Here is an 18,165-nt window from a genome sequence, read left to right on the forward strand (position 1 = left end):
TGGTCAGGAGGCGGCCATCCAGCCAACAGCGAACAGTGAGCACACCTGCCCAGACAGGCGGCCTTGCCGGAACGCGCAGGGCTGGCCCTTAAATAGCGGAGGAGGGCCTGTGCCCGGCTCCGGCCCCTTCCAGTGGCTGGCTGCGCACAGGGCCCGGAGCCGTGGGCCCGGGGGGCCAAGCTCAGCCAGGGCGGTCCCTCATGGCAGCAGGACCCCGGGCCTGGCTCCGGGTGGAGGGAGGCGGCAGTTCCCGCTGCCAGGGGAGACCGGGGTCCTGAGCCCACGGGCCACGTGGCCAGCAGCGGGGCCTCGGGCAGAGGCTCTGGGCTGGCCCTGCATTTAGGCCAGGGCACCTCGGTGGGTGCTGGGCTCCCATCCTCCCGAGGCCAGAGCGGCGGGACAGCCCCCGTGTGGGACGGGGCCTGCCACGGCGTGTCCAGTAAGGCGGTAATTGAGGGACAGGGACTTGGGGGAGAGGGGGTAAAAGGGGGGGACACTTGGGCCTCCGCCAGCCTGGAGCCCCTGGGCCTCCCCTCGCGGCGGAGCGGTCGGCGGGAGCGCCGATTGGCTGCTGGTGACGGAACGCAGATGCCTGCGCTGTGATTGGCGGCCCCGGGGGAGTCGGAGTGACAGGAGCAGATGGGGCACAAAGGGATGCGGGGCCTCCAGCGGTGTCCTGGCGGCCAGCCCGCCCGTTAGCCGTTAGCCGGGCTGGAGGCCAGAGCCGGCCCGGTGACGTGGGAGGAACAGCTGCACGTTCCAGACCGGGGGTGGGGGTGGGGGGGAGGCAGCTGGAAGGGGTTCGTTTGGGGTGGGCTCCCTGTCGGGCCCTTGTACATCCTGCGGTGCCAAGGGCAGGGATGGCCTGTCCCGGGGTGTCCCAGGGTGCCCCTTACACCCCCAGGCAGGTACTGACATCAGTCCTGCAGAAATGGCTCCCGCGCTGGCGGCTGTGGGTTTGAGGGAGAAGGAGGCTCGCACCTGCGGGAGGAGGAGGCCAGGGAACCGGCGGCCCAGGCTGTGGCCTCGGGGCGCGGGCGCAGGTGTGCGGACAGGTGTGCACCGTGTCCAGGGCGCGGGCATGGTTTCCACGCTCCATCCTGTGGGGCTGGTGCAGCTCAGACGCACCCGCAGGTCAGGGGACAAGCAGGTCCCCCAGGAGCCGCCCGCGGGGGGCGGTGGTGAGGGACCCCAGCCTGCGGGTGCTCAGGGCTGAGCGGCTGGGAGAGGAGAGGCCCTAAGGACCAGCCTGAGGGAATCGCAGCTTCTCCCTCACTCAGTCCTCACCTCCCACCTCTGGCCGGCACTTCCTACCAATTCTCCAGCCCAGAGACGTGGCTGATCTCCCTGCACAGGGGGGAGGCGCAGTTACAGGGGGGAGGGGCGGTTTGGGGGGGAGGGGCAGTCACGGGGGGGAGGGGCGGTTTGGGGGGGAGGCGCAGTTACAGGGGGGAGGGGCGGTTTGGGGGGGAGGCGCAGTTACAGGGGGGAGGGGCGGTTGAGGGGGGAGGCGCAGTCACGGGGGGGGGGGGAGGGACGGTTTTGGGGGGAGGGGCGGTTGAGAGGGGAGGGGCGGTTGAGGGGGGAGGCGCAGTCACAGGGCGGGAGGCGAGGTTGAGGGGGTGCGAGTGTCCCCCAGGTCCCACGTGGTTCAGGGTTCAGATTCAGGGTTCGGGCTCTGGAGGAGGCCGCCCCCTGAAGAAGGACAAGGATGAGGAGGCGGCCGCGGCTGCTGCCTGAGGAGGGAGGCGGAGGAGGCTGCCCGGGAGCTGGTGGGAGGGACCTCGCTGCTGATGCCTTCGGCAGCCGCTCACCAGGCCGCACACCTGGCCTCCCAGGTCTGAGATGTATTGTGCAATCCCAGGCAAACTCACACAGCAAGGAGACGCATTAAAACACTACCAGTAACAAAGCCACAAAAAACCGATCAGCAGTTCCTTTAAAAACAAATCCTCACCTGGGGCCAGAGCAAGAAGTGAGAGAGCAATGGCCGCCCACCTCTCAAACCCGCTCCTTACCGTTCGGTTCCGGTGACACGGCTCCCACCAGGGCTGTCCGTGGTCACCTTGACCCAGCACAGCACTCCTCTTTCTTTGTACGTCTCCGTTTCCAAGGTTTTCCTGTTTTAACAGTTATAACTGGCCGCTGTGTCTCTGAAGAGCGACACGTGAGGGTGGACAGGTGGGCCTTCCCAGAGCTCCTGATCGGGAGCAGCTGCCGCTGGAGGAAGGGGTGACGGCGCCTCCAGGTGGTTCCGGGGGGAGCCTCAGGTGGCAGGCCGACCTCAGTGCCCAGTGCTGCGGGCAGAGCGCCCAGCTCTCCCCTGCGATGGCGCATCGCAAGGCCTTGAGGGGAGGAACCCACTAATGGCATCGAAATGTCCGTGTCTCCCCCCCCTCCCCCCGCGTTCTCGGTTCGATTCTGGTCAAGGGCACGTACCTTGGTTTCAGGCTCCCCGTGTTAACGTGAACACATTCAAACCGGTAAAGAATGTGAGTTGATTTGAGCCAAACTGTCGACAATTGCCGGGAAGCAGAATCCCAACGATTGGCTTAGTGCTCCGGAGAATGGCGGGTTTCATTGCAACTAAAGAAGGGCAGGCGGGTTACAGGAAATCCACTGGAGGTAGGCTAGAGGGGCAGCGGAAAGCAAAGCAGGCAACCTCAGGGAGTGGATAAAAAGTAAAATGATAGTCACGTACTTAGGTGGGTAACAGTCACCAATTAACACGGGAACGGTGACCAGGAAGGAATTTGTGGTATCGGTCCTGGCGCTCAGGGCCTTAGGTTGTGCCCCGAGGGGTCCAGTAAAAAGGGAAGTTACAAGTCGCCCTGACGGTTCACAGGCTCATTATCACAGAAGCAAAAAAGACCGACGGGCTCAGTTAAAGAAAAGGTGACCTTGTCAGGGAAGATACCGGCCCTAGGAGGTGACTACCCACCGCAACCGCGTTTAGTTAAAGTTTAATTTTAGGCCATCCTTTGTGGTGACTTTAGGTCTCTGAGTTTGCAAGACCGCCATGCAGGCCTCCCCTGTGAAATGCACGCTCCACCGTCCCCTGGCGCTGGGAACCCTGGGATGTGATGGGGCGACTGGTTAGACTTGGACTTCCCACCGTGTGGTGGTTCATATTGCTCAAGGGTCCGCTGTACTTAAAACATACCAAATAATAATAGTAATAAAGAAACCGTTCCATAAAAAGTTGCCACCAGCAGAAGACGGATTGCCCCATTTCATTAAAGCTTTGAGCTCGGTTTGCGCCGGAGTGTGCTGTGGTCCACCTGTGCCCAGAATGCCCTCGGGGACCCGGGCGGATTCCTGCAGGTGGGAGCTGGCACCCAATAGGAGGTGCTGGGATGGGCGGCCATGGGCCGGGGGCAGTGGCAGGGAAGAGGCTGTGCCTGAGGGAGGAGGCTGGGCCGCAGGGCAGGGCCCAGCGCTGGGCTTCTCTGCCGGGCGCGCTCTGCTCTGCTCTGCAGCCTTGGCGTCCGGGACACCCCGAGTCCCATCCTCACCCCAACCTTCAGGAGTGGGGGCAGAGCTTCTACAGGAGGCTCTCCAGGGAGCATGTGCGGCAGCAGCCTGGAGGAGGGGCTGACCACGATTTCTCAAAGGACATTCTGTGCCAAAACACCCAAAAATAAGCCCTTGTGCCACCCTGGGCCCACTTCCCGCCCGGGCAGGGCAGGGCAAGCTTCCTCCCGGAGCGGCTGCTGCAGGGACCAGATCCTGCCATCTCTGTGGAGTGGTGCTCAGGCCCACTCACCCCAGGAATCTGGGGACCCCTGGGGTTTCCTGGGAGCAGTGGGGCCGTGGAAGAAACGAAGCCAGAGGGACCAGAGTGCACAAATGTTTATTTACAAAAGTCCAAGGTACATATGATACAGGCTTTGTACACAGTAGTTAAAACAGGATTATTTTATGTGTTTTTACTACCAGAAAGTAAAGAAAACACTTAATCATTTCTGCTATTTTTATAAAGTGACAGGTCATGCTCTTTTAGGTTTTAAAATCCTTTGCTGAGTGCAAATACTATAGATTCCTCTCTCCAGTTTTAAGGCAAGTGGAAGGGACTGTCACTGGGCAGTCTCTGGCTCTGGGGAGCACTCCGCCCAGAGGGGGAGTTTGTCCCCAGAAAGGGGTTTCCTGTCACCTGCATCTCGTCAGATGATTACGGCCATCTCTGCCCAAACCATCACTAGGAGGACTGCTTCCTGAGGAGCCCGGGACCCAGGTCCTGCCTCCGAGACCCTGAGGTGTCTAGAATTCTCCAGGGACAGGGCCTCAGGTTGGCCTGGGGGAACCAGTCCCTGGGGACTTGCTGATGGCAGTGATGGTGCATGCCTCCTGCTGCAGGCCCTCCACGGAGCCAGAGCCCGGCTGTGGGCCGGAGGGGGAATGGACCCACCCAGGCAGTGCATGGGCCCACCCTTCCCTTCGGAGGGATGTCTGTGGGGGCTCACTGTTCTGAGACCCCCCCTTTGGGGAAGAAGCACAGGCACATGCTTTCTCAGGTCCTGTCACTGCCCCCAGGCTGGCAGCGAGGAGCAGGCCTGTCCTCATGGCCCATCTCACGCCCAGGTGCCCGGCTGCCTGCCCTGGAGCAGGGACAGGGTGTCCGCTCCCCCTTCTCTCAGGCCTGCGGTGCGCTCTGAGTTTCTGGGAACCCCCAGGCAGCAGTGGAACAGCCAGCACAGGAGCCAGGCAGGCTTGGCCCCGCGGGGTGAGGACAAACGGGACAGAGCAAGCCTCAATGAGCCTCAAGATAGGGCAGCGGCCGGGCCTGCCGAGCACCTGGTGGGAGCACCTTGACGGGAGAAACCCCCATCCCCACCGAGTCTCAGGGGAGCTGTGGGCGCAAGTTGGTGACAGAGAAGCTCCAGGGAACTGCTGCCTGGGAGCCACCAGACCCGTTACAGCCGCTCCCAGGACCTTCCATCCGGCCAGTGTCAGGGCCGGCCGGCTGCGGATTGGGTGACTGACCTCCCGGTCTGAGGAGTTCGTGGCCCCGGAAGCTGGTAACTGCCGAGTGAGCCAGCGGAACGTTTTAGGTAAATCACTGACAGAACCGCAGCTCGCTGGTCTCATGTGAGCGGCCGAGGAGGACAGACCTCAGCACGGCCGCGCCCGGGGTCCTGGACATGACGTGGGGGACCTGGTGCTCTTGGGCCGTGGCCACTGCTCTGGCCTCTCCACGGGACCAGCGGCTCAGAGCGCCTCACTCGGGGGCAAGGGGGCGCTGCGGCCCGGCCTGGGGACACGGCTCTCTCCCCGAACGGCACCACTGGTGCTGCAGCTTTATTGGGAACCGGGGCTGTGGTGAGGAGGGCCTGTGCGGCTCTCACTGAGTCGCCTGTTGCCTAGCGCGAGGGATGGAGGCCTTCCCCGGTCTCTGCAGGGCGGGGCCTGAACTCCCCGGTGGCCCTGGCCGGACTGAGCAGAGGGGACTGCTGTGCTGCGAGGAGGCAGAAGGCTCCGGAAGGGGTGTGGCCGCCCCCCATCTCTGGTCAGCAAGGACGAGCGTGCCGGCCCCTCCCCCAGGGCCAGGGGCCCTGCAGGAGGGGGAGGGACAAGCAGCCTATGCTTTTGGGAGCCAAGCCCGCATCCCACGAGAGCACGCAGAGCCACCGCCGCGTGGACGGGTGTAGCCAAGCCCGCCTGCCCGCGCTGCTCAGCGGGGCTGGGCTCGGGGGTCAGAAGCGATGGCGCGGCTGGGGGCCGAAGTGCATGGGCAGGTTGGGCTCCAGGGGCAGGTGCATGGGGGCAAACTCGTAGTTGACGCGCACGTTGGGCAGAGGCGGCACGTACGGGGCCGGGATGGGGCCCATGTTGAGGGGGAAGTTGTTGAACACGGGCCGCACGGGCGGCAGCGGGAAGGCGGGGTGCACGAAGGCGTAGGCGGGGAACTGCGGCTGGTGCAGGTTCTGCGGGACGGGTCTCGGCAGGGCTTCCACCCTCTGGACTTTCTCTGGAGGCTTCTCCAACGGGGGCCCGATGCGCTTGAAGGTGTTCTCTGAGAGGGAGATCGGGTTTGGGAGACACGGGCTGAGCTGAGCAACCCCCCCGAGAGCCAGGCCCCTCCCGGGAGGGCCCCTGCACTGCTCTGTGGCCTCCGGCGCGCCGCCTGTCCGTCTGGGCTGGCGGCTACTTCCGTCCTAAGCGGAATCTGCCCCTGGGTCCTTCCTGCCATCAGGAGGGGCTGGAGCCGTACCGAGGCGCCCAGGGCTTCCCCAGGAGGACGGGGCTGCAGTGTGTCTAGAGCCCCCTGACACTGACCCCGGGTGGCCGCTGGCCGGCAGAGGGCCAGGGTCCCCGGGAGGCCAGCTGCGGGGAGGTGCTGGGCGGGGCCTGTGGAGGGGGAGGGGAGCAGCACTTGCCTCCATTCTTTCTTTTCTGTTCCTCTTCGGCTTCCTTCTGGATTTCCTCAATCAGCTTCTCATCATCTTCCTAGAACAACAACAAGGTGAGAAGCTGGCTCTCCACCAGCTGCATGTAGTGCGGAGGCCCACCGGGATACTGGGACGCCAGTTTGCGCTGGTCAGCAATGGGGTGAAGCCAGAAATCTGCTGCTGACCAGTGGGCCTTCATTCACTCATTCCCAGCCCCCCGAGGCCCTCCTTCCCCACTGGAGGGTTCAGGCAGGCGGCCTGGGGGCTGGGCCAGAGCCTGCTTCATTCCCTCAGCTACGGGGTCAGCAGAGGGAGAGCCTGTCTCATGCAGCTGGGGGTTTGGGAAGCAGTAAGTCTGGTGGGCAGGGCCCGAGGATTCCCGGCTTACTGCCTCCGAGCCCAGCAGTCTGCCGGCTCCCCCCAATGGGCTGCACTGTCTGCTCAGGCCTCCGGCCCTCAGCGCCCGGCGGCTGGCGGGCTGTGGCAGCAGCAGCACCTGCCAGGGAGCAGCCCGGCCAGAACAGACTTGCCACGCCCCTTCCCAAACGCAGCACCTGATGGGCCGGCTGTGCAGACCGGCACCTCAGACTTGGGTGGCCCAGCCTGGGCCAGGGGGGCTCTGGCACAGGCAGCAGCTCGGGGCAGGGAGGGGAGCAGAGGACACTGCACTGTTACACTGAGCGACAGGCAGGCCTTGTCTGTTTTTGGGTCTTCCAGCTGTTGCTTTTGGAGTGAAGAGCAGCCACGCACAGGGAGGGACAGTGGTGCCCAACATGGGGGCGGGAGGGCGAAAGCAAGTTCTGGTGCTTCAAGAGCCTGCTGCCCATGGCGTCTCCCCGGCCCGGCGTGACCTCCTCCCGCAGGGTGTGTTCTGGGGAGCAGTGTCAGTGTGAGCTCGTTTTCCGTGCCGACCCGAGGCTCTGACTGGGTGGGGCCACAGAGCGGAGGACGAGCTGGGAAGGAGCCTGGCAGCCCGGGCCCAGAGCGGGCGGCCCCACGGTGGAGCTGTGCGGGGGCGGTCGGCAGGTGTGCTGCGGGCGGTGGTGGTATTAACGTCACAGCCAAGACAGCAGTGTGAGGGTTCGCCCCCGAGGATGCCGGAGTCACGTTTTCACTCAGCCAGCGTGTCAGACACTGCTCTGTGCTAGGCACTAAGTTCACTGGTTCAACTTCTGGTCAACAACGGGACGGACGGAGTGAGTGAACAGCACGTCCTGCTGTCCCTTCGTTGGCAGGTGAAGATCTTAGGACAGGTCCCTGCAGACTGGGCTCTGCGGGCAACACTGGGAGCCCATTCAACTCTGCCTTCCACGCTCCGGGCCTCAGCGGATGGTCTGGACTCAGTGGTCCCAAGGACTCTCCAAACTCAGCATGTGCAAATCCTATCAGACACCCCTTTCCAGCCTCGCCTGGCCAGCCGATCTGGGAGCAAGGCCAGGGGCACAGGAGCCGGGACAAAGGTTAAGACCCATCATGCATCTCGGCCGCTGCCAAGTGCTTGCGCACATCAGAGTCATATGTCCAGGAGGGATCCCGGCGGGTGGCACGCCCACCCCAGGTAATGCAGAACATGCTAAAACAGCCAAGACGCGGCCACCCAGCCTCTCTGTGAGCACCCAAACGAGGAGCTCACTGCTCTACCGAGTGTGCACTGAGCGAGGCAACTCCGGTCTGGGGGACAGTCTGGCCTTCATATGGATGTCAGGTAAGCTCTACCGATCATCCAGACTAGGAGCTGGCAAACCTCTTTTGGTGCCAGGGGCACACCTAGGAAGAAAGATAAAACGAAACGAAAGGGAAGTGATGAAGATGAAGGGAAGCAGGAGCGCAGTGCCTATACCTCGCAACAGGTCACCCGGGTGCGTTGCTGAGTCTCAGCCCCTCGTGGAAAACCGGCTGCTGGAGGGAAGGACCGATGAGCTCCGTGTGTAGAGGCCTCAGCACGAGGCAAGCGCTCAGGACTAAAGGCGACCGAAACCGGTGTGGCTCAGTGGATAGAGCATCGGCCTACGGACTGGAGGGTCTCAGGTTCGATTCCGATCAAGGGCATGTACCTTGTTTGCAGGCACATTCCCAGTGGGAGGTGTGCAGGAGGCAGCTGGTCGATGTTTCTCTCTCATCGATGTTTCTAGCTCTCTATCCCTCTCCCTTCCTCTCTGTGGAAAAGCAATAAAATATATTAAAAAAAGAAAAAGGACTAAGGGTAGGAAGTCTGCCAGACGGCAGCCAGACTGCAGCACAATGAGAAGTTGTGAGAAAATGGCGCACATTGGGAGATGTCCCTCCATTTCTCAGCGGCTTTTTTAGGTACAAGTGACAGGTTTCTCGGCTGGTCACTTATTGACGATGACTATTAGCACTCCCTCTCCATCACCACCACCGACCCCGATTTCCACATCCCCTCGATGGAGGCGTAGGGCCCCTGGCAGCACAGAGGCATCTTAACCGCCCCCCCCCACCCCCCCGCTTCCTCCCGGCAGACACTGGGGACCGGAGGAAGGAAGCCGCTCCATGCTATGGCGAGCTGGTGGGAAACAAGCAAACGCTTTATGCTGCTCCACGGCCACTCCGAGGGCTTTCGGGAGAAAATGGCAGAGTCCGGAAGGTTTCCCTGTCCACTGCTGACCTGAAGGGGAAACCCGAAGGGTGTAAGCACTGCCGCTCTCACGGTCAGCACTGAGGGCCCTGGCCAGGGCGGCTGCACCGAGGGGCCGCCGGTCAGAGTCCCAGGCAGGGCGCACACCAGGCTGTGGTTCCAACCACAGTGAGCGAGGCAACTGGTCTGTTTCTCTCCCTCTCCCCCTTCCTTCCCTAAATCATTAAAAAACAAAACAAAGAAAACCAAAAGCAGCCAGCACTGAGTGTTGGGTACAGATCAGGCCCTGCGGGGTGCACGGCAGAAGCAGTTCTGTCAGGAAGTGAGGAATGAGGGGGAGAGGTTTCCCTCTGGGTGAAGATTCCAGGCCCCCCAGCACTGCTGATTCTACAATGCGTGCCCGCGCTGGCCCTGCCCTGGCGGACGCTCAGTGAATGAACGCAGCCTAAGGGTTCCCTCAGGTGGGCCCGAGGCCTGGCAGAGTGAGTGTCAGCTGAGCTTCCTGGTGCGGATCGGCCAGCCCCGGGAGGACAGGGCGGCTGTGCTCCTGCTGGCACAGGCGCCTCGCTGCCACTGAGACCTCCCTGGAGGAGGGACAAGGAGCCTCTGGACTCTTCCCTTCCTTCCTCTGCTCCGATCGCTCCAATCTGCTGAGTGTACTCAAGACCATCTGTCCTTACGCCTGTCCTCCCCCGCGGGCAGTGCCCTTAGTCTGAATTCAGCCTGTATTTCACCAGAAAAGGTCAGCGCTCAACTACTTTGAGCAGTGATTGTTAGCATAAATAATGAGTGAACTGTCAGTTACACCTAGAATATGGGTCAGGAGTTTCAGATTTCAACTTTCTCCACTGGTTGGAATCACAGGACACTGTGTTTAAAAACTAAAAACTAAAACACTGCCTAACAGCTCTGGCCAGCCTGTGCTGCTCCATGGTTAGAAAGTTGCTCCCCCACTCCAAGGGTTGAGAGTTCAATTCCCAGGTTCACTCCCCACATTGATGTGTGTTTCATATCAATGTTTCTCTCTCCCTCTCCCCCCCCTCCATCTTTTTCACTATCTTTAAAGTCAATGGGAAAAAAATATTATTGGGTGAGGATTAAAAACAAACAAACAACGAACAACCCCAAACACTGCCTAATATATATATTTTAAAATTTAAATGATAGTTTCATCCAAATAGGTTAGATTCTAAAGGGAAGAGTTCTTACTTCATCTGGGGTGTAAATTCTTTCTACAGCAGCTTCTCTCCAGCATTTTAAATTCCTCAAGTGAAGAGTGAAGACTGAGCTGTACACTTTTATTTATTTAATATATATATATTTTATTGATTTTACACAGAGAGGAATTGAGAGGAATAGAGAGAGTAGAAACGTCGATGAGAGAGATACATTGACCAGCTGCCTCTTGCACACCCCACTGGGGATGTGCCCACAACCAAGGTACATGCCCTTGACCGGAATCGAACCTGGGACCTTTCAGTCTGCAGGCCGACGCTCTATCCACTGAGCCACACCGGTTTCGGCTGAGCTGTACACTTTATTTTTAAAAAAATATATTTTATTGATTTTTTTACAGTGAGGAAGGGAGAGGGATAGAGAGAAGCATCAATCAGCTGCCTCCTGCACACCTCCCACTGGGGATGTGCCCGCAACCAAGGTACATGCCCTTGACCGGAATCGAACCTGGGACCCTTCAGTCCTCAGGTCGACACTCTATCCACTGAGCCACACCGGTCAGGGCGAGCTGTACACTTTTAAATAGCAAGTTTTACTTTATATATATTTTACTACAATTAAAAAGTTAATGTTAAACAAAAGAGAAGTCATTGTCGGGTTATTTTGAGGTAAAACCCGAGGACTGGCTCCCCATCAGAACACCTCTCCGGCGCAGGGCTGAGTGACAGCGAGCACCGAAGCCTCGAGGGCAGCTCCCGGGGAAACATGCCGCGCCCGCCCGGGGTCACCGCTCAGTGAGCGAGGGCCCGCCGGCGGGACACACCTCGGGCTGGAAGTGCGGACAATGGGAGGAAAGAGGATGTGAGGCCAGGTGCGGCTGAGTCACTCACAGGAAACCAGGGAGCGGGGGCTGAGCCAGCGCTCCCTCTGTGATCTTCCTACCGACGCCCCTAGCCAGGTGCCGTCACCCAGCCCCCTTGCAGATGCGGAAACCGAGGCCCAGCTCAGAGCCTGACAGCTCCAGGCTTCTGAAGGAGCTGCAAGAGCAGAGAGCCTGAGGCCAGGACCCTGCCTGCGCCCTCGTCACCGTCCGAGGGGACTATTTTTAGCCCTGCTTTGTTCTAGAAAGAGTGTATCTTGCCCATCTGGAAACACAAGAGGGTTTTTTCTTTCTGGAATGGACAGAACTCTGAAATCTCCTCTTTCCACTCAGTGCAGAGTAGGGCAACACGAAACAAATGCCTCAAGGAGACAAACCACCAATCAGCCGAGAAGGGCCACGCCCCTGGGAAGTTCGGGGGGCTCTTCCTTTCTTGGGGTCAGCTCACCTGGAAGTGCACGTGCCAGCCCAAAGCAGGGGGAGCCTCTCTCCTGCCCGGGCCGGCCATCTGGATATTTACCACAGCACCTGGGCCATGTAAAACCATCCACTTAAACATCAGCGCTGCATTGGTCAAACATTTCATTAACTCACCCTAAGGCCCTGGCAGGGACCACTGGAGCCGCCTCCCTCCGCCCAGAGGGGAGCGGGACACGGAGCGGAAGCCTCAGGTGCAGCTGGAGGACTTGCTGGCTCGTGGCCACGGAGCCTCCCGTCGCCCCTGACTGGGTGCTGTTCGGGCGCACCTCGATCGTGGAACACACACTTCCCATTTCCCTGGCCGCGCATGTTCTCATGAGGCCACCAAGTCACTTGCACACGTACTACGGTGCCCATAAAATGTCCCCTTCTGTCACGCCCTGACCTCACCAGACAATGCCAGGCACACTGGGCTAATTCCCATCGCTGTGTACCCACGTGTCACGTTCGAAAAGCCCCGAGGCTCCCTCCCGTCCAGTCCAGAAGGCTGCCCCGCGCCCTCCCTGTGTGCCGCTCCCCGCTCACGCCCGCCCTCCCGGTGCAGCCCAGGCTCAGGGCTGCAGGCCTCTACCCAGGAGCAGCTGGCTCTGAGGCCGTGTGAGGAGTGAACCCAGAACCAGGGCAGAGCCTGGCGCTCCTGGCTGACAGCGCCAGGGGTGCCCGGTCACTCCTGGGCTCTGTGGGCAGCCAGAGGCCGCTGGCCCTGGGAGAGCCATGAGGGCCCCTCCATGGTGCTGCCCTCAATAGGATTGGAGGATTAACTACCCTGTTTGAACCTGCACTCTCCATACCCCTGCGAGAGGGCCAGACAGCTGTCCGTACTCACTGTGCCCCGGTGAACAGCCACCGAGGGCGACACCCCACCCAGCGCACCTCCCCGTAGTCTGGGTGCGCCCCCTCCTGGCCCTCATCTCCGTGAGCCCTTTCCAAAGGGCCACAGTGCTCCTTCAGCACGGCGGGCCCAGGCGGGAGGGGAAGACCGGTAAGCGGTCACAATGTCCCTCGATGGTGGCTCCAGGGACTGAGTGTGACAAACACCAGGTGGAGGAGCAGTGAGCACGCACGCCGCTGAGAACTGGACGGGAACACGCGCAGCACCCAAGCGGGCCAGCGCCCGGGACACAGCAGCAGAGCAGAATGGGACGGGGGTCTCACCGGCCAGCAGATCTGGAGGACACTTCATTTATTTATTTAAACATTTTCACTGATTTCAGAGAGAAGGGAGAGGGAGAGAGACAGAAACATCCATGATGAATCACTGGCTGCCTCTGGCACCCTCCCTACTGAGGAACGAGCCTGCAACCTGGGCATGTGCCCTGGACGGGACTGGACCCAGGAACTGAACCTTCGGTCCGCAGGCTGAGGCTCTACCCACTGAGCCAAACCAACGAGGGCTGGAGGACACTTTAAGTAAAGAAGCAAGCGGGTTGCATCTTAACAGGGAGAAGAGTTTATTTCCTTCCTTTCCCTGAATTCCTGAGCTCAGCAGGATGCAGGGGCTGGCCTGACTCGGAGCCTCGGGCACGCCCGCTTCCGGGAGGGGGGGAGGCCTGGCGGGAGCAGGAGGTGGACGGCTCAGCATGCAGCGCCAGTAGGAAGTGAGGCAGAAGTCACCACAGGCTCTAATTGAGAAAAACTGCCACAAAACCCCACTTCCTAGCTCGTCTCTCAACAGCCTGCAGCTCAGCCAGGGCGCAGGGTCAGGACAGGAGAGCACGGGGGGGGGGGGGGGGGGGGGGAGGGAAGGGGTGTGTGTGTGTGTGTGTGTGTGTGTGAAGAGAGAGCGTGTGCCCCGGGGCATTAACAGTGACCGCCCGCCAAAGGCCGGAGGCGCCTGGCACTCGGCACATGGCCGCCTGCCCGCCTGCCCGCCGGCGAGCCCCCTGTGACCAGGGAGTTAGGATTGGGCTTCTCTCCTCCATCTGGCTTTCTCTCCCCTTGGGAAGGTGACTGTTTCCCTCTGGCGATACTGGGGGTTGGGATCCAGGTCATGTGTGGCCACAGCTGTTGTTAATAAACTTGCAATGATTTCATAAAAGGCTTCCAAAGAGCTGAGGATTTAGTTTCAAATTATTCCCAGATCGACTGCAGATCGCCGAGCAACGGCAGAGCCTAACCCGCCCAGCTGTCCCCCTGCAACAGGAAACTGCAGGAGGGGCGCCGCGGCCGGAGGGGCACGTGCTGTGCAGTGGGTCTGCCGCGGGGAGAAGCAGAGGTGAGGCCGCACCGAACACCTTTCTGTCTGGAGCTCCCGGGTCTGCAGGCAGCCTGGAGTGTGGCTGTGTTTTGACTCCTCTCAGGGCTCAGTGCTCAGCCGGGGCCTGAGGCATTTGCTAAAGACAACACATCCCCACAGGCCATGCTAACTGGGCTGAGCCTGCTGTGTCCTCCTGGGTCAAGTCCTCCAGTGACACCCAACTAGAAAGAAACATCCATCGGTTGCCCTCTACATGTGCCCCAACTAGGAATTTAACCCCCATCCCAGGTATGTGCCTGACCGGGGATCGAACTGGCAACCTTTCAGTGCACAGGATGACACTCAGCCAACTGAGCCACTCCAGCCCGGCTCCCTTCACTTTTTACACTTTGTACCTTCTACAAGAGAATCAGTGAGCCCTCGTGTTGCCCCACCCCCTAGCATCCACAATTGGCCAACTAGAGCAGGGACACTCATTTGGAGCTGCCAGGCCCCCTTTCCACCATCTGCAACTTGCCCAATGGGGAAGGGGTCCCGTGAGGGTCCCCCCACCCCCCTGTGGAGGCCCACTCAGTTCACTGGGCTCAGGGGCCCGTGGGCACCCCACGAGAGCATCTGTATTTGGGACCTCGCTCCAGGACACGGAGACTTTCGGAGGGGAAGGAGCCGACATCTGGTCCAAGACCTGGGCTTGCATCCGGTCTTACTGAGCGACCTGGATGCCATTTTCCTCATCGCAAGGACAGGAAAGTGGCCCTGCCCCAGGCTGTCACGGGAACAATGGTATTTAAAACAGAGACTAGAAATAAAAGGCTGCGGCCAATAGTGGGAGCTGGGGGATGGGGCTCACTGATTCTCTCCCCTTTTGTAGAAGGTACGTGTAAAAAGTGAAGGGAGCCGGGCTGGAGTGGCTCAGTTGGCTGAGTGTCGTCTGTGCACTGAAAGGTTGCCAGTTCGATTCCGGGTCAGGCACATACCTGGGATGGGGGTTAAATTCCTCGTTGGGGCACATAGAGAGGGCAACCGATGGATGTTCCTTTCTCTCAGCATTTCCCTGGGTGAGGATTTAAAGTAGGGGTGTCGAACTCAATCAGAGAAGGGGCCAAAATCTAAAATCCAGCCTAAATCGCTGGCCGAATGGTTTACTGAACAGTCATAAACTGACAATGTCATAAACTGACAGCGGAGTGCAGTGATGACAGCGCGGTGCGGGCCACATCGCAAGGCCTGGCGGGCTGGATTTGGCCCGCGGGCCTTGTGTTTGACACATGTGATTTAAAGGAAAAGGTAAGGAAAAACAATGCTGAGGCCAGAAATTAGTTACCAACCTCAGGTCTGGAATATCTATCTTCCTCCAGGGTGGGCTCCCACCTTTCCCCATCAGCCCCTGAAGTCCTCTCTGCCCCTCACTGCTGCAACGGCCTTCCTTCCTGCAGCCAGGTGTCCAAGGCGGAGGCCGGGGGTGGAACCCTGCTCCTCCCCGTGACTGACCGGTGCCCAGCAGTTCATTCATTTGTACAAGTGGATGACACGTCTGCCTACGGGACGGCCACAGAAATAGGAATGCGTTTGGTCCTGTCTGACCCCTGCAGACGGGGAGAAATGAGCAGGTGTCCTCACCAACGGCCGGAGGTGATGACACCGAAATGAACTGGCTGTGAAAGCCTTGGGTTGTGTTTGAACTGAACATGCTTCACACGCCCACACTCAGAAAACAAGGTTGTAGAAACAGTTCTGTGCAGTTTCTGGTAGCCAAGACCCATGACCAATGCTTCTTTGTTTGGTTTGAAGGAAATCCTGCCAAACGCGCAGGGCCAGGCTGCCAGGTGACTCCTGCACACACATCCCGGCAGGAGAGGAAGCCGAGCCCGCCACGCAGGCAGCGGGCGGCCGAGAGCAGAGTCAGCAGATTTGGACAGAGTCAGGTCCCGGGAGAACCCTCCCCCCCTGCAAAGTGTGTGCTCGCTTGTGTGCTGAGATTTCGCTTTGCATTCTGATCCCTAAACCAGAGAACTGTGGTTTGCTGAGACTATGCTTGCTTCTCTCTTTTCTTCTTTCTAAAATGACATTTTGTTTTTGTAAGACTCTTGGTTGAGTGTTTTGGTTCAGTTTAGATAAATAACAGAAAAAGAATGCTATCATTCACCACTTTAGCTCTGTAATACGGAGATAGTGTGCGTTCCCAGGCAATTGCTGGTCCTTAAGGGTGAAACCCCGTCCGCTGACCACGCAGGGCCAGCTCCGCGCTGACAAATGGGCGCCTCTTCCCCGCCGCCGGCGCACTAGGCGGAGCAGGCGCGGTGACAGGCCTGCTTTGTTTCCCTGAACTTCTGAATGGCTTTGTGTTCTCAGAAGCCCCACCAGATGCGGGGCTGGAATTCAATCGGTCTCCTGGTGAGAATTAAGGAAACGGGGTTGATCCCGGTTTTGATGGGAACGGACACGAAGAACAGAATCTCTGGCTGCGGCTAGCAGAGGAAATCCAAGGGTTTGTACGGGCCTGACCTTCCTTCCCGCTTATTTTAAGAAACCCAGAGCCTTTCTCAGAGTAGAAGACAGCACAACAGAAAACAAGGGTGCAGCCACAAGCTGTGGCACCCAAACAAGTAACAGAACACGAGAAGCCTTTACCAGCGATTCCAGGCGTGGGGAGAGAAGGCGGCGGAGGGGCCTAAGACCGGAGGAGGAGGAGGAGGGAAACCAGCGCCGAGAATAGGCCGGACTGCTCGTCCTCCCTCCTGGTCGCTCCACTCAGCTCTTTGTTTTCAAGACAAGATGGGGAGGGGGCGGAATCTGTCTCAGGAGGTGCAGCTGGAGAAAGAGGACCCCATTTCCCCGCCGCGTTCCTGGAGATGCTCAGCCCCTTGTCCTGGATGGGGCGGAGTGAGCCAGCAGGATGGCCACGGCCTGAAGTCTGGTCACAAAGCAGCGGTCCGGGGCCCGGCGCTCCCGCTGCGCGGCACCTCCCTCCACCACCGCCCCTCTCTGCAGCCTCCCTGCTGTCATGGTTCTCCTTGGCGGGGGATTAATAATAAGCCTGATGGGGTCACAGAGCTGTGGGATAGGAGCAGTTCCTGGTTTCCGGAGGACTCACTGCTTTTCCTGCTGTGCTGTCCCAGAGGCGCCTGATACCCAGACACCTCTAGTCAGGCACACCAAGATGTTCTGCACCAGACTGCTCACAAGACCTTCCTTTGGCTTATAAAGTACCGGCTGGAGTTGTGTATTTAAAACAATTCTTCTTCATTGAGAGAGGGAGGGAGAGAGAGAGAGGGAGGGAGAGAGGGAGGGAGAGGGAGGTAGGGAGAGACAGACAGACATTGATGTGAGAGAAAAACATCTATCAGTTGCCTCCAGCACCTACCCTGACCAGGCAATTGACCCTGCAAGCTAGGTATGTGCCCTGACTGGGAACTGAACCTGCCACCTCCTGCTTCACAGATGATGCTTCAACCAACTGAGCCACACCCGCTGGGCAGAACTGTATATATTTTTTATTTGATTTTAGAGACAGAGGAAGAGAGAGGGAGGGAGATTGAAACATTAATTGGTTGCCTCCAGTTCATGCCGACAGGGGATTAAACTGCCAACCCAGCTTTGTGCCCTGACTAGGAATCAACATAGGGCAACACTCAAGCAACGGAGCCACACTGGCCAGGGCTGCACTGGGTCTTAAAGATACTTGGATTAATAGCCCAATCTTTAAAACTGGGAGAGCTCACATTAAAATACAGACCCCCGGCTCTCTGGAGAATCTGCAGCCATGGTAACGGGATAGAATCTCATCTGGCAACAAGCTGTGGGCGCTGTGCGGGAGCGGCCCACCCGCCCTCCTGTGCCGCAGTCCCTGCCGCACCCGCCGTCTCCTGGACCTGCCTTCTGTGTTCACCAACCACTCATGCTCCTCTCCCCGTGGGAACGGTGTGAGCCCGGCTGCATGCAGGTGTATTTTATGCGTAAATCTTGCCATGCTTCCCCCACCCTCCACGCTTTAAAACACAGATACACAGCCTTGCTTTTCATAGCCGTACACTACATAATGTGAGCATCCGGCTGCCACCACTGCTACCTACACGAGGGAGAAATGAACCTTTATCTTGTAGAAGCCACTGCTATTTTTGGGTTTTCTGATATTCACAGACAAAATGATCCTTACTTACTAATAAAATAAAGATTTTTATTGATTTCTAAAAAAATAAAATAAAATAAAGCCTTGGCCGGTTTGGTGCAGTGGATGGAGCATCGGCCTTCAGACTGAAGGGTCCCGGGTTCGATTCCGGTCAAGGGCATGTATCTTGGTTGAGGGCACATTCTCAGTAGTGGGTGTGTGGGAGGCAGCTGATCAATGTTTCTCTCTTATTGATGTTTCTAGCTCTCTATCCCTCTCCATAAAAAATCCTATTGGGGATGTGCCCGCAACCAAGGTACATGCCCTTGACCGGAATCG

General features: G+C 59.2%; 1 protein-coding gene across 2 annotated transcripts in view; it reads right to left on the reverse strand.

The window, feature by feature from the left end:
• Window positions 1-3,837: 3,837 nt before the first annotated feature.
• The window catches only part of RNF216 (ring finger protein 216), a 92,307-nt gene continuing 77,979 nt past the window's right edge, over window positions 3,838-18,165 (reverse strand). For both annotated transcript variants that reach the window (XM_084886154.1, XM_084886153.1), the window contains exons 16-17: window positions 6,378-6,447; window positions 3,838-6,013 (exon numbers count right to left, since the gene is read on the reverse strand). In XM_084886154.1, the coding sequence (XP_084742280.1) occupies window positions 5,694-6,013; window positions 6,378-6,447 (390 nt within the window). In that variant the 3' untranslated portion in view covers window positions 3,838-5,693. The remainder of the gene's footprint in view (window positions 6,014-6,377; window positions 6,448-18,165) is intronic.

The sequence above is a fragment of the Pipistrellus hanaki genome (genome assembly GCF_964339955.1).
Source record: "Pipistrellus hanaki genome assembly, chromosome: 5".
In the NCBI taxonomy this organism is placed as follows: domain Eukaryota; kingdom Metazoa; phylum Chordata; class Mammalia; order Chiroptera; family Vespertilionidae; genus Pipistrellus; species Pipistrellus hanaki.